Here is a 15,805-nt window from a genome sequence, read left to right on the forward strand (position 1 = left end):
CTACTGGAATATCAGTCAGTGGCAAGCATGAACCGGGACTGCTGCGGCAGAGTATGGCATCGCCGTGCCAAGTAAGAGACTATGGGCTATGGGCCCCAGATTCCAGGCTATAGCTCCAGAAGTCACCACCTAGCAATGCCACTAGTTCTATGTGTGATCCTAGCAGAGAGGTGTTGCTTTGGTTGCCCAAGGTTATGTACTTACAGTGCAGTGTTAGAAAGCTAGTTAGATGAAGAAATATTAGCCTTGATATTCTATTTTGTTTGAGATACAGTGTATATTACCTGGTAAAATAGAGCATAATGCCAGAAGGAGCACTAATAAGCACTTCATTGTTATAGGATCTAGAAAAAATAATAAAAGGTTAGAGAAGCTCATTAATCAAAACATAATTTACATCAGCTTAAGGGTGTTATTGAAACAACATTTCATCACATTTGATGTAAATGATCTACCTCCAAACAAAATAAGAACTTTTAAAGATTCCTGTATACAAATTAAGGTTATAGTAAGCAAGGGTGTAAGAACAGTCAGAGCAGGCCATGCAACTGTGGCCCGAGCGTGCTGGGAGCCCAGTGATGTCTAATTGCACAGTGGTTTATGCATGTAGGAAAAACATTTTGCTAATAAATTCAGATAAATCAGATATGTTTATAGTTCAGGAACTTCTGATTGCTACAGAAGTTACTAGCATTTTGTTTCGCTAGAAGAATTTCCTTTGAAATGCAGATTAAAGAAACAGTGGGCCTCGTAATGGTACCGTCACTCATAGTTACAGTTCTGATGACAAGGAAACCAAACTGTTTGATGTTAAACTGTGGTTAAGTACAGAAAGTAGTCACATAGGATCATTTTATGACAAATTCAAAAAAAGGCTTGGTCCTAATTTTAGAACAGTGGCCAGCAGTATATCTAGAACTACTGGTTTACATTGCAAATATAACTGTCATTTATTTAGTCATTTATCCAGTGGTTTCTGGAGTGAGACATCAACCCACTGGTTATATACCGAATAGAACTGTATTTGTAGATTTTGCAAAAAAGCAAGTGCAGTTGTAGATTTGTATAAAGGCTTATCATGTCAGGACAAGCACAATCCTAATTTTTCACAAATGTTGTCTAAGTACTCACAACACTTACAAACATTGGGCTGTATATGGACAAACAATCCATACTGAGAACATAAGGAAAAAGGCCCCCTTTTTCATTTATTTCAGGTAATTATATAGCACTGACAATTTAAACAGTATATATATATGTATTGGACATTCACATCAGTCCCTGCCTTCAAGAAGCTTCCAATCTGAGGTTCTTAACATTCATAAATACACATACTAGGGCCAATTTAGATAGGAGCCAATTTTCCCACCAGCATGTCTTTGGAGTGTGGGGGCAAACCCAAGCAAGCATGGGAAGAACATGCAAACTCCAAGTAGGTAGTGCTGTGGTTGAGATTTGAACCAATAGCTCTAGCGCAGTGAGGTGGAAGGGCTAACCACTTAGCCATCATGCAGCCCAGGAATTTATGTGAGCCAGCCAGGTGTCTTGTGATATGATTCTCAACAAGGCTGCTACATACTTCTCTTGAAATCCATGTATTTTTGTTTGAAAACCCAAGCACAAGAACTGGCCGAATATACAATACAGATCACGTAATTTGTGTTCACATACCCACAGGTAAATAGTTTTTCCTTCTTCAGAAGTGAAGTATTTTTAGATGTCAGCTTTTAGATTTCAAAAGCTTATGGCACTTCAAATAGCAAATTCAAACTTAGAATGAGTGAAAAAATATTTACTCAGATCAGTGGTGTAAATAGAACCTTAAGGGCTACGGTGAAAGAAATCATGAAGGGCTCCCCTGACCCCTGGTCAGGGCCCTTCCCTTCAAGCCCAGTGGCGGAACGCCAGGGCCTGGTTGTAAGTGCAACTTTGGTGACCCTGGCAGTTCCACCACTGGTGTCAGTAGTCTTTTTTTTTTTTTTACAATATTATGTTTTTAATTATTTCTTTAATAATTTTTTAGGAGCCCTGTTGGGAGGGGGTGTGGGGAGATTTGGTGAAATATCAGGGGTCTAAACAGAGGAGGAGAGGGTAGGGGAGACTCAGAAGAGCTGCAGGGGACAAGGGGGAGGTGGCCAGGTGAGAGCACGGGGGGCTGGAGAGTACATAGAGGGGCAGCATAAAATAGCTAGATAAGAGGAGGCGCAGGGGTAGCTGCATATAGAAGAAGTGATCTCTCTATTTTCCACTTGCAGCCACTAAATTCCATCTATTCCTCCTCTCTCTCCCTTAGGCATTCAGCTGCTGCAGGAGGAAAATGGAGAGATTGGTTCTTCTATATGCAGCCGCCACTGATGCTCCTCCTCTCCAGGTGTACAGGGGAGGGGGGCTGCACGTACCCTCTGCAGCATGGGACTGGATCACAATTGCGACCCCTGCACCCCTGTAGGTATGTCCATGACTCACACAATGTTGTACTTAAAAACTGTGAAAAAAGCAACAAAGTGCAGTAACTCCACCAATTGAAAGTCAGATTTTTTTTAAATACAGGTTGCTGTATGTATTAGCTAAAGACTGTAATGTTTAATTATTTAAAGTGGTTGTAAAGACTGTTTTTTTTTTATCTTAAAGCGATGTTCCGCTTAAAAAAAATAAAATAAAAGTCAGCAGCTACAAATACTGCAGCTGCTAACTTCTACTCGGACACTTACCTGTCCCAGGGTCCAGCGATGCGGGGGATCAAAGCCCCGCTCATCTCCCCCTCCACTCGCGATGTTGGCATTTTAACTGTGGGCGGCTGGCTGTGGCTTCACAGCCGGGCACCCACTGCGCATGCACGAGCCGCACCACATTGCTAATTATTTTTATTTTTTTTGGGTGGAACTCCCAAAGGTAAAAGGTAAAAAACCTTTAGTATGCAGCTCCCCCCTAATACTTATCTGAGCCCAATCTCAATTCAGCGATGTGCGTGAGAGCTGCTCTTGACTCTCTTCCCCCTCATTGGCTCACAGACAGCAGTCGGGGCCGGTGGCTCCCACAGGTGTCAATCACAGACAGTGAGGAGGGAGCAGGGGATGGAGCTATGAACACACATAGCTGACTCATAAATGGGCTGGCACAAGGACTCCAATAGCAAGCAGCTTGCTATGAGGGCACTTGGCAGGGGGGAGGAGTCAGAAACACTGGTTACATAGTTACTAAGGTTGAATAAAGACACCAGTCCATCCAGTTCAACCTGAGTGAGTGTCTACAATTGTCCCTATCCCTGCACATTGTACACTCACATTGGTCCCTACCCTCAAGGAGCCCACAATCCAAGGTCCCCACTCATATACTAGGGCCAATTTTGAACAGAGGCCAATTAACCTACCTGCATGTCTTTGGAGTGTGGGAGGAAACTGGAGTACCCAGAGGAAACCCACGCAGGCACAAGGAGAACATGCAAACTCCAAGCAGGTCGTGGCTGGGATTCGATTTTTTACTGCTAGGCGAGAGTGCTAACCACTACACCACTGTGCCACCCACGGGTAGGGGACCTGAGAAGAGGAGGATCAGGGATGCTCTCTACAAAGCCATTACATAGAGCAGGTTAGCATGACATGTTGGTTTGCTTTTTAATTCGTGTTAACAATCACTTTAAAGAAAATTAGTTTCATAAAAAAATAGATGGAGTTTCTACTTTTATACCAACATGGTGATAACAAGAAACCTGTTTTCCAGCAAACTTTGAATTTATACATAGTCATCTTTAACACACTTTGAAGATATTTCAGGTATCAAAAACTCACAGCTCTCTTTACAACTACAGTACAACAACTAAAGGAATCAATTCTTAAGAGCATTCAAACTAAAAAAAAACCACTTAGAATAGAATTATAATTTAGGCATATTAATGTATTGCTTTTTTTAATGAGCAAATTAATATATAAATAATACGCTATTTGGTTGAACCGATAAGTCTTTAGTAAATCACTTTCAAAAGTTCCTATTATCTCATTCCAAAGCAAATACTAAAGAAAATAATATAACCACAGCAAGCCATTTAACTTAACGTAATATCATACATGCTGCAAATAGGTTAGAAAATGAAAAAGAAAAACAGTTTCATATAAGAAATGTTTGAGTCTCAACATCTGCTAACATTCTGTACAGTCTATCATTGTTAGTAAACCGTCAGGTGTAGTTTACCTTGATGACCAGGGAGGATGATGTTGACAGCTGTGCACTCACCACCGTCTCTTATATAGAGTTACTGGGAAAGCGGTGTGACTCAAATCTTGTCACAGGGCGATTAGGTGTGTTATGCCAGCCCCAAGTAAATCACAGTTATTTGGCCTTAAGTGATTTTAATTTTATTAAACCTTTGCTAAAACTCACAGAACTTATACAGTGAATACATTTCTTACATTCATAACTGCAGGACTCATGCATGATAATAGAACATTAATACTTTTAATTCTAAAATGCTATAGCTTGCTCATGTGATGACGTAAAACACTGCAGTTGCATATTCAAACTGAAAAAAAGCGTAATGCCCCATACACACAATCGGACTGTCCGACAACAAAACCGTGGATTTTTGTTCGAAGGTTGTTGGCTCCAACTTGTCTTGCATACACATTATCACACAAATGTTGGCCAACAATTACGAACGTGGGAACACGGTGATGTACAAAATGTACGACGAGCCGAGAAAAAGGACGTTCAATAGTCATGTGATATCTCCATTACGAACGCTAGTTTTACAAGACCGATTGCTTCCGGCTCGTACTTGATTCCGAGTATGTGTGGACTTTTGTGCGACGGACTTGTGTACACACGATCGGAAAGTCCGACAATAAAGTTTTGTTGGCGTAAAATTGGAGAACCTGCTAGCCAACATTTGTTGGCGGAAAGTCCAGCAGCAAATGTTCGATGGAGCATACACATGGTCGGACTTTCAGCCAACAAGCTCACATCCAACATTTCCTGACGGAAAATCCGACCGTGTGTACGCGGCATTAGTCTTTATATTCCAAACTGCACTGGAGAACACATAGGGGGTATTTACTAAAACTGGGGAACACAGAATCTGGTATAGCTGTGCATAGTAACTAATCAGCTTCAAGGTTTTAATATCAAAGTTTAATTGAACAAGCTGAAGTTAGAAGATGATTGGTTACAAAGCACAGCTGCAACAGATTCTGTGTACAACAATTTTAGTAAATATCCTAAAATCATGGGTACAGTGCCTTGAAATTTCTTTTATACCCCTTGAAATTTTACTGCATTTTGCCATGTTAAAACCAAAAACATAAATGTATTTTATTGGTATTTTATGTGATAAATCAACACAAAGTGTGGAGTGGAAGAAATATAACTAGTTTTCCATTTTTTTTTTAACAAATAAATATTTGAACTGTCTGGTGTGCATTTGTATTCAGCCCCTTAATTCTAATACAACTAAAATCTAGTGGAACCAATTGCCTTCAGAAGTCACCCAATTAGTAAATAGAGTCCACCTGTGTGTAATTTATTCTCAGTATGAATACAGTTGTTCTGTGAAGCCCTCAGAGGTTTGTTAGAGAACCTTAGCGAACAAACAGCACCGCGAAGGCCAAGGAACACACCAGACAGCTCAGGGATAAAGTTGTTAAAGCAGGGTTATGTTATAAAAAATATCCCAAGTTTTGAACATCTCATGGAGCACTGTTCAATCCATCATCCGAAAAGTTAAAGAGTATGGCACAAATGCAAACCTACCAAGACATGGCCGTCCACCTAAACTAACAGGCCGGGCAAGGAGAGCATTAATCAGAGAAGCAGCCAAGAGGCCCATGGTAACTCTGGAGGAGCTGCAGAGATCTACAGCTCAGGTGGGAGAATCTGTTCACATGGCAACTATTATTAGTTGTGCGCTCCACAAATCTGGCCTTTATAGAAGAGTGGCAAGAAGAAAGCCATTGTTAAAAGAAAGCCATGTGGGGGACACAGAAAACATGTGGAAGATGATGCTCTGGTGAGATGAGACCAAAATTGAAATTTTTGGCCTAAAAGCAAAATGCTATGTGTGGCGCAAAACTAACACTGCACATCAACCTGAACACACCATCCCCACCGTGAAACACGGTGGTGGCAACATCATGTTGTGGGGATGCTTTTCTTCAGTAGGGACAGGTAAGCCGGTCAGAGTTGATGGGAAGATGGATGGAGCAAAATACAGGGCAACCTTAGAAGAAAACCTGTTAGGCCGCGTACACACGGGCGGATTGTCTGCCCAACTTAGTCCGCCGAAACACATTTGAGCGGACAGTCCGCTCGTGTGTGGGCTTCAGCGGACTTTTTCAGCGGACTGTCTGACGAACAAAGTCTTATGGAATTTCCGTAAAACTGTCCGTCCAAACTTGGTTTGAGCGGACAGTCCGCCCGTGTGTGTGCCAGTCCGCTGTACTTTCGAAATGAGCGGACTTTTCCCGCCCGGAGAAAAGTCTGCTCATTTCGAGCGCGTCTCCAGGTAGGCGGGGCACGCGAAGGAGACGTTGCGGGCCCCGCCGCCTGGTACGGACTTAAAGGGGAACCCCAACGCCGAAAAAAATCGGCGTGGGGGTCCCCCCCAAGTCCACAACAGACCCTTGTCCGAGCACGCTACCCGGCCGGCCAGGAAAGGGGGGCGAGCGAGCGCCCCCCCCCTGAGCCGTACCAGGCCGCGTGCCCTCAACATGGGGGGTGCCTTGGGGAAGGGGGGGCCGCGCGGCCCCCCCACCCCAAAGCACCTTGTCCCCATGTTGATGAGGACAAGGGCCTCTTCCCGACAACCCTGGCCGTTGGTTGTCGGGGTCTGCGGGCGGGGGGCTTATCGGAATCCGGGAGCCCCCTTTAATAAGGGGGCCCCCGGATACCGGCCCCCCACCCTATGTGAATGAGTATGGGGTACAATGTACCCCTACCCATTCACCTGTGAAAAAAAGTACAAAAAAAAACACAACACAGGGTTAAAATATTTTATTGCACAGCTCCGGGGGTCTTCCGTCTTCGGGGGTCTTCTCGCCGGACTCCTCCGCTATCTTCTTGTAGCTCTTTTGCTAGCGGAGGAGTCCGGCTTTCTTCCTCCCCGCCGCCGGCCTCTTCTCCCGACTTCGGGGGTCTTGTCCCCCTCTTCGGTTCTTCTGCCGGGCCACCGCGCCTTCTTATAGCTCTTTTAGAGGCGGTGGCCCGGTCTTCTGTCGCTGCTGTCGCCGCCGCCTTCCGTTCTTCTTCTTCTTCTTCTTCTTCTTCTCCAGGAGATGTTGACACGACGCTCTCTCCGGCCGGAATGCCAGAGCCGTGCTGCGCGGGCACTTATATAGTGACAATGGGGCGGTGTCACATGGTATATGTCACATGGGTTGGTCACATGGTTTGATGTCACATGGGGACTATGACATCGTAAGGGGGCGGGGTCACCATGTGACCAACCCATGTGACATATACCATGTGACACCGCCCCATTGTCACTATATAAGTGGCCGCGCAGCGCGGCTCTGGCATTCCGGCCGGAGAGAGCGTTGTGTCAACATCTCCTGGAGAAGAAGAAGAAGAAGAAGAACGGAAGGCGGTGGCGACAGCGGCGACAGAAGACCGGGCCACCGCCTCTAAAAGAGCTATAAGAAGGCGCGGTGGCCCGGCAGAAGAACCGAAGAGGGGGACAAGACCCCCGAAGTCGGGAGAAGAGGCCAGCGGCGGGGAGGAAGAAAGCCGGACTCCTCCGCTAGCAAAAGAGCTACAAGAAGATAGCGGAGGAGTCCGGCGAGAAGACCCCCGGAGCTGTGCAATAAAATATTTTAACCCTGTGTTGTGTTTTTTTTTTGTACTTTTTTTCACAGGTGAATGGGTAGGGGTACATTGTACCCCATACTCATTCACATAGGGTGGGGGGCCGGTATCCGGGGGCCCCCTTATTAAAGGGGGCTCCCGGATTCCGATAAGCCCCCCGCCTGCAGACCCCGACAACCAACGGCCAGGGTTGTCGGGAAGAGGCCCTTGTCCTCATCAACATGGGGACAAGGTGCTTTGGGGTGGGGGGGCCGCGCGGCCCCCCCTTCCCCAAGGCACCCCCCATGTTGAGGGCACGCGGCCTGGTACGGCTCAGGGGGGGGGGGGCGCTCGCTAGCCCCCCTTTCCTGGCTGGCCGGGTAGCGTGCTCGGACAAGGGTCTGTTGTGGACTTGGGGGGGACCCCCACGCCGATTTTTTTCAGCGTTGGGGTTCCCCTTTAAGTCCGTACCAGGCGGCGGGGCCCGCGACGTCTCCTTCGCGGGCCCCGCCTACCTGGAGACGTGCTCGAAATGAGCGGACTTTCCTCCGCGTGTGTGGGCGAGTCCGTTCATTTCAAAAGTTGAGCGGATTGTTTGGCGGACTTAGTCCGCTGTTATTAGTCCGCTCAAAAAGTGCCGTGTGTGGGCAAGTCCATTCATTCAAAAGTTTGGACGGACTGTCTGTCGGATTGTCTGACGAACTTAGTTGGGCAGACAGTCCGCCCGTGTGTACGCGGCCTTAGAGTCTGCAAAAGATTTGAGACTGGGGCAAAGGTTCACATTTTAGCAGGACAACAACCCTAAAAATACAGCCAGAGCTACAATGCAAGGGTTTTTCATCAAAGCATATTCATGTGTTAGAATGGCAAAGTCGAAGTCCAGACCTAAATCCAATTGAGAATCTGTGGCAAGACTTGAAAATTGCTGTTCACAGAGGCTCTCCATCCAATCTGACAGAATTTGAACTATTTTGCAAAGAAGAATGAGCAAATATGTCACTCTCTAGATATGGTAGAGACATACCCAAAAACCCTCTCCCGTCTGCTTCAGGGGGATCGGTCAGGATGGAGAGTGGAGGAAAGGACCGGTAAATATGTAATTTACCGGCTCCTTCCTTTTCTGAATTAGACATCGCTACTGATCGCTCCTGTATCCTGTGATAACTGAGCAGAGTAAGCTGTGTGTTACTATGCTTCTGTCTCCTGTCCATTCATCTTCAATGCTGAGAATGGGACTGGGGAATCTGTGTCTTCAGTCCTTTTCTCTGTCTCAAAGGGGAGAAGTCAGGGGTCTGTCTAGACCCCTGATATCTCACCAAAGCCCACCAACAGGGCTGATAAAAAAAATGCAAAAAAGCATTAAAAACTGTAAAAAAAAACTGCTGACATACATTTACATTTTTGGTTTTAACATGACAAAATGTGGGTAATTTTAAGGGGTATGAATACATTTTCAAGGCACTGTAATTTATTTTTTAACTGAAAAGGTTCCCATCAGCCCAGTGGTCCCCATAAGCATCAGTTGTCACTCTCCTTCCAAAATATTTTACCGCCTGCCTCAATGAGAGGACATCATCAGTCCCCTATTACAACCGTACTTGGTTGCCTACAATCTTCTATAGTACTACAGAATTCATCTTCTTGTAGTTTACTCTGTGTATGGAGATGGAGGATATCAAATAACTGTTGTGGTAGCTGCCAGCTGGTACAAACCTAGTTTGAAGAGGCATTTAAATTCACAAGATGTGCAATGACCCTTGTCCATTTAGTAGGGCTTGCAGCATATAGATAAATTTATGGATAAATGGGAAAAAATTATTATGGACAAAACAATCGCATTCATAAACATAAATAAAAACAGCAATTCCAGTTGGGCTCCCATTGTCCCAATAATCCCCATAAGCATCAGTTGTCAGTTGTTTAGATTTCTTCTCCTTCCAAAAGAGTTTACCATCTTCCACAATAAGAGGACAATTTCAGTTCCTTATTACAAACAGACTTGGTTACCTACAATCTCCTCTAGTACTACAGAATCTTCTTAGCCCTTGTACACATGGTTGGAGATTCCGACGGATTAATTCTGGAAGAGGACGGGAAGTGATGTTCCATACACACGGTCGGACTAAGTTGTGGGAATTTACGGTTGCCAAGAACGTGGTGACGTAAGCCGCGTATGGCGGCACTAGTAAAAGTAAGTTCAGCACCACGTCCGGCACCCTTTGGGCTCCTTCTGCTGATCTTGTGTCTCTCGCGTGTTAGTAGAAGTTTGGTGAGAGACGATTCGCGCTTTTCAGATTTGTGCTGCAGTTCAGTACTGCTCTTCAGTTTCTGCTTGTCTTTGTGTATCTGATTATCAGTGCGTGTAGTCAGTAAGCATTTGTTTCTCATTGTGGACTATATCTTGGTATAGTACGCTTTGATTTGCATTGCTTATTGTCTGCTTGTTTCTGCAGACCCTAATAGGTTCTAAGATTGCCCTGTATTTGGCTCCATCTATCTTCCCATCAACTCTGACCAGCTTGAAGAAAAGACCTGCTGAAGAAAAGAATCCCCACAACATGATGTTGCCACCACCATGTTTCACAGTGGGGATGGTGTGTTCAGGATGATGTGCAGTGTTAGTTTTCTGCCACACATAACATTTTGCTTTTAGGAAAAAAAATGTTTTTGGTCTCATCTGACCAGAGCACCTTCTTCCACATGTTTTCTGTGTCCCCCACATGGCTTCTTGTAAACTGCAAACTGGACTTCTTATGGCTTTCTTCTTGCCACTCTTCCATAAAGACCAGATTTGTGGAGTGCACAACTAATAGTTGTCCTGTGGACAGATTCTCCCACCTGAGCTGCGGATCTCTGCAGCTCCTCCACAGTTACCATGGGCCTCTTGGCTGCTTCTCTGATTAATGCTCTTTCCCGGCCTGTCAGTTTAGGCAGACTGCCATGTCTTGGTAGGTTTGCAGTTGTGCCATACTCTTTCCATTTTCGGATGATGGATTGAACAGTGCTCCTTGAGATGTTCAAAGCTTGGGATATTTTTTTAAAACCTAACCCTGCTTTAATCTTCTCCACAACCTTATCCCTGATCTGTCTGGTGTGTTCCTTGGCCTTTATGATGCTGTTTGTTCACTAAGGTTCTCTAATAATCTTATGAGGGCTTCACAGAACAGCTGTATTTATATGGAGATTAACCACTTGCTTACTGGGCACTTAAACCCCCCTCAGTCCCAGACCAATTTTCAGCTTTCAGCGCTGATGCACTTTGAATGACAATTGCGCGGGCATACAACACTGTACCCAAATGAAATTTTTATCATTTTTTTCCCACAAATAGAGCTTTCTTTTGGTGGTATTTAGTTACAGCTCGGAGTTTTATTTTTTGCTAAACAAACAAAAAAAGATGCAAAAAAAAAAAAAAAAAATCATGTTTTAATAGTTTGTTATAAAATTTTGCAAACGGGTAATTTTTCTCCTTCATTGAAGTGCGCTGATAAGGCGGCACTGATAGGCTGCATTGGTGGGCACTGATGGGCTGCATTGGTGGGCACTGATAGGCTGCATTGGTGGGCACTGATAGGCTGCACTGGTGGGCACTGATAGGCATAGTTAAGACGGCACTAATAGGCACAGATAAGGCGGCACCGATGGGCACAGATAAGGCGGCACTGATGGGCAAAGATGGGCACAGATAAGATGGCACGGATGGGTGGCACGGATAAGTGGCACGGATGGGTGGCACGGATGGGCACTGATAGGTACCACAGATAGATGGGACTGATGGGCACTGATAGGTGGCACTGATAGGTGGCTCTGATAGGTGGCACTGCTGGGCACTGATGGGCGGCACTGCTGGGCACTGATGGGCGGCACTGCTGGGCACTGATGGGCGGCACTGGGGTGCAGCACCTTTGAGGCAGATTGGGTGGCACTGTGGGTGGCACTGTGGGTGGCACTGTGGGTGGCACTGTGGGGTGGCACTGTGGGTGGCACTGTGGGTGGCACTGTGGGTGGCACTGTGGGCACTATGGGCACAGACGGGGGGCACTTACTTTTACTTTTAGTTATACTTCAGGATGGCACTGCGGGAGGCAGGTGGGCACTGGCAGGTGGCATGTGGTGCCTTGCATTGCTGGCCGTGATCGGGACTGATGTCCCGATCACGGCCGCCGGTGATCGGCTTTTTTTTTTTCTCCTCGCGCTGTCAGCGCGAGGAGGAATAATAGCCGATAACCGGCTCCGTTCTATCACATGATCAGCTGTCATTGGCTGACAGCTGATCACGTGATAAGGGGTCGGGATCGACCCCTTGCATGGATCGGTGATCAGGCGAGTCTCATAGACTCGCCGATCACAGAGCGCGCCGCGCGCGCCCCTCAGGGGGCGCGCAGGCCGCTCGTAACCGGGACGACGTCAATAGACGTAGTCCCGGAAATCTAGGTCCGCGCTAATGCCGTCATTCGGCAATAGCGCGGTACCCAAGTGGTTAAATTATACAAAGGCAGACTCTATTTACTAATTAGGTGACTTCTGAAGGAATTGGTTCCACTGGATTTTAGTTAGGAGTATCAGAGTAAAGGGGGCTGAATACAAGTGCATGCCACACTTTTTTATATATTTATTTGTAAAAAAAAATGCTTCCACTTCACAATTACTGGGCTATGTGCCACTTTTTGTTAGTCTATCATAAAATCCCAATAAAATACATTTATCTTTTAGGTTGTAATATGACAAAATGTGGAAAATTTCAAGGGGTGTGAATACTTTTTTTAAGGCTCTGTGTGTGTGCCTTGCCTGGACCCTGTCCTTTACCTGATTGTGCAGCCCTTGCTCACCTAGCAGAAATGCAGCACCAACACAAGCTTCATGCAAACTGGTATATAAAACTATCACAAGCTTGAAATCCACCCTAAATATTCTTCAGAGGCTGCAGCAGCAGCACCTAATAATCAAGGAATACCTCTGGGAGTATGGGATGAGTACAAGCTCTGGGTAGTTCCATTTTGTAACCCTGTCAGTTGCTGCTCATTCAAGACACCTGCACCATTTTGATCATATTTAACTAAAGCAATCCTGCTTGTGTTTTTTCTAGAATACATTTTGTGTGGCTTTGTAAGCCTTGCACTGGAGGCACAGCAGCGACCAAAAAGCTTTGTCCATTGCTTCCATTCTGGGGATGCAAAGGCATCAGGGGGGCAAGAAGTACAAGGAGGGGATTGGGGGCTGGAAGTGAAGAAAGAGGAGGAAGCCACTGGAGATTTATGGTGCATGGGGTTCTTCATACTCTAATGTCAAGGCAAGGACCAAATTCAGGTGATTAAGGATAGGGACAACTATAGGAAGGCCACCTATTGGATCCACAATACAAAGGAAATATGGCCATCTCCAGCCACCATTTCAGAGATTATGGATCCCAAGATGTGACACCTTGAGAAAGTGATTCAAAAGTACCTCCTGGCTGTGTTTCCTGATGATGGTTGAGATCCCACTGCTTACCAATGTACTTCTACTGCTCACATCCCCTTGAGCCTCATACCTTTATGGCTTTTGGCTGCGACCAAGCCTGACTGCAGGCACCAATTTCAGACAGGAAACTTCATGACTGGTTACTATATTGGTTCCAGTGCTGATGCTGAAATGCTAAGGAGCAAGGACCCCTTGGAGCAGTGGTGGCTGGTACTCAAAATTTTTGAGGTGCGCAAACAAACTGAAAAAAAATCTATCAATTGCAGCCACTGTGCCCATCAAACGCAGCCCATGTGCCTATCAAGTACAGCCACTGTATCAAAGGTAGCCACTGTGCTCATCAACCAGAGCCACTGTGCCATCAAATGCAGCTACTGTACCCATAAATTACTGCCACTGTGCCATCAAACGCAGCTACTGTACATATCAATTGCTGCCAGTGTGCCCATTAATTGCTGCCACTGTGCCCATCAATTGCCGCTACTGTGCCTATTAGAGCCCAAAAAAAACCCTGCCCCTGTATTTCAGGTGCCTGGCACCTGACAAGGGGCCAGACATCTGAATAGGGTGCAATGCATGAATCTATCTATGGTGAGAAAGAGATGATAGAGAGGGAGCGGCGCTCCTGCACCCTTTATGGACGCACCGCCACTGCCTTGTAGTGCTGGATATCCAGGATATACCACTGCCTGGAGCTATCCCTATATGCTCCGAGGCACTGGCCTGCCCTACTGTGAGTGCGCCTAATTTAGCCTGATGTCAGCTAAATCTGGGTCACAGGCGAGCACAGGTAAGTGCACTCCTGCAAACCACGAAGAATGGACAGAAAAAGCTTTTGCCATACTTCTCTTTTAACCATTTTGCTTTACACACTGCACATAGTGTACAATTTCAAGCTGACTGTCAAGTTTCTCACAAAAGTGATCTGGGCAGCTATGTTCAGGTGGAACATGTCACCTCCCCTGCCATATATTTGGGCTCCACTGTATTTCTATAACAAGCATGGCAGGTGTCACCAGGTAGATTGGAGGGAGATTTGTGAACATCCATTTGCAAATTATTCATTGATGAACTCAGAACTTGCGTGTTGTTTTCTGGCTGCTGTGGCTGGGGTGGCATCTAATCGAGTATGATTTGTTAGCTGCAGTGGAATGTAGGGGAGATGTAAGGGGTCTAATAGACCCTGATGTCTCATTAAGGAGGATCTGTCACCAGCAATATGCTATTGCATAGGGGGCTTGTCAGCCCACTTATGTGATAGCAATATGAATTAAAGTGGTTGTAAAGTCAGAAGGTTTTTTATCTTAATGCATTTTATATTTATTTTTTCTCTGTCCAGTGATGTGCAGGAGTGTCTCGGCCATCTCCCTCCTGATTGGCCCTCCTGAGACACAACAGCGGCGCCATTGGCTCCTGCTGCTATCAATCAAACTCAGTTAGCCAATCAGGAGAGAGAGGGGATGGGGATGAATGAATACATGGAGCTGTAGCTCAGCTCGGGTGCCCCCATAGCATGCTACTTGCTGCGGGGGCACTCAACAGGAGGGAGGGGCCAGGAGCTCCAGCCAGGGACCCCGAGAAGAGGGGGATCTGGGCTGTCCTGTGCAAAACCACTGCACAGAGCAGGTAAGTATAACATGTTTGTTATTTTAATAGAAAAAAAATAGACTTTACAATCACTTTAGGTAAAAGTAAAGTAAAACAGTCCAAAAAAAAAAAAAATTACAGCTCTCTGCCCCCACGTACATGTACATACAAACATAAGTGTCAAATGCAGCTATGTATGACACCAATGGTTGCGCTACACATATTAGGTATCAACACACACATCAGAATGGAAATTAAGGGTACTGTAAACATGGTTTTGATAAAAATGTACGTTAATACCCTTTGACCTAAAAAAATTGCAACTGCCACCATTTTAGTCTCAGCTTTCAAAAAATGCTTGCTTGCTGGATCAATTAAAACAGTATTTATTACTATCAAAATTGAAAAGGAAAATTACAACATATACAATGGTACCACATAGGACAAACTACAAATAATTAAACCCAATCCACTTCTCAACTCCTCAAGGCGTAATAAGACCAATATTCAAATGGTGAGGAGAGACAACTAGTGGGACTGAATTAGGGTCATGAAATAGTAGACCTGCGGAAGACCAGCGTTGATATCAATCAGTAAGGAATGCAATAGTGACTCTACCCAGGAGTCAATATCCACAATAATCCACGATCGTGCTTTAGTAGGGGGATAAATTCCAGCTGTGGCATCCAAAATGTGCAACACAGTTAATAGCCCAATTGGGAAATACCAGAGTCTATAATGGCCCAGAGGATGCCAATTCCCAGTGAAAGTGATCAGTTCATAAGGTTACACATAGACCAGTGTCTTCCAAAGGCTGTTGTCCGAGAAACCTCCATCGCACCATGACTTAATACGGCTATTTAGTAGATAACACTGGAAGCCTGTCCATATGCACTGCATGGAACCATCTGTTGTCGGGGTGTATGTATATAGCTGTATGTGGAAGTCACGTGTTGTGGAGAGAGTATACTTATCAATTATTCTGGTA

At 45.5% G+C, this 15,805-nt stretch overlaps 1 protein-coding gene across 1 annotated transcript in view; it reads right to left on the minus strand.

The window, feature by feature from the left end:
- The window catches only part of LOC143982388 (uromodulin-like), a 47,786-nt gene extending 43,559 nt beyond the window's left edge, over positions 1-4,227 (minus strand). The window contains exons 1-2 of the mRNA XM_077481056.1: positions 4,189-4,227; positions 285-344 (exon numbers count right to left, since the gene is read on the minus strand). Of these exons, the coding sequence (XP_077337182.1) occupies positions 285-333 (49 nt within the window). The 5' untranslated portion in view covers positions 334-344; positions 4,189-4,227. The remainder of the gene's footprint in view (positions 1-284; positions 345-4,188) is intronic.
- Between the last annotated feature and the right edge of the window lie 11,578 nt (positions 4,228-15,805).

This window comes from Lithobates pipiens, unplaced genomic scaffold (genome assembly GCF_037356315.1).
Source record: "Lithobates pipiens isolate NorthernLeopardFrog02 unplaced genomic scaffold, aLitPip1_a1.2 Scaffold_16, whole genome shotgun sequence".
Taxonomy (NCBI): Eukaryota; Metazoa; Chordata; class Amphibia; order Anura; family Ranidae; genus Lithobates; species Lithobates pipiens.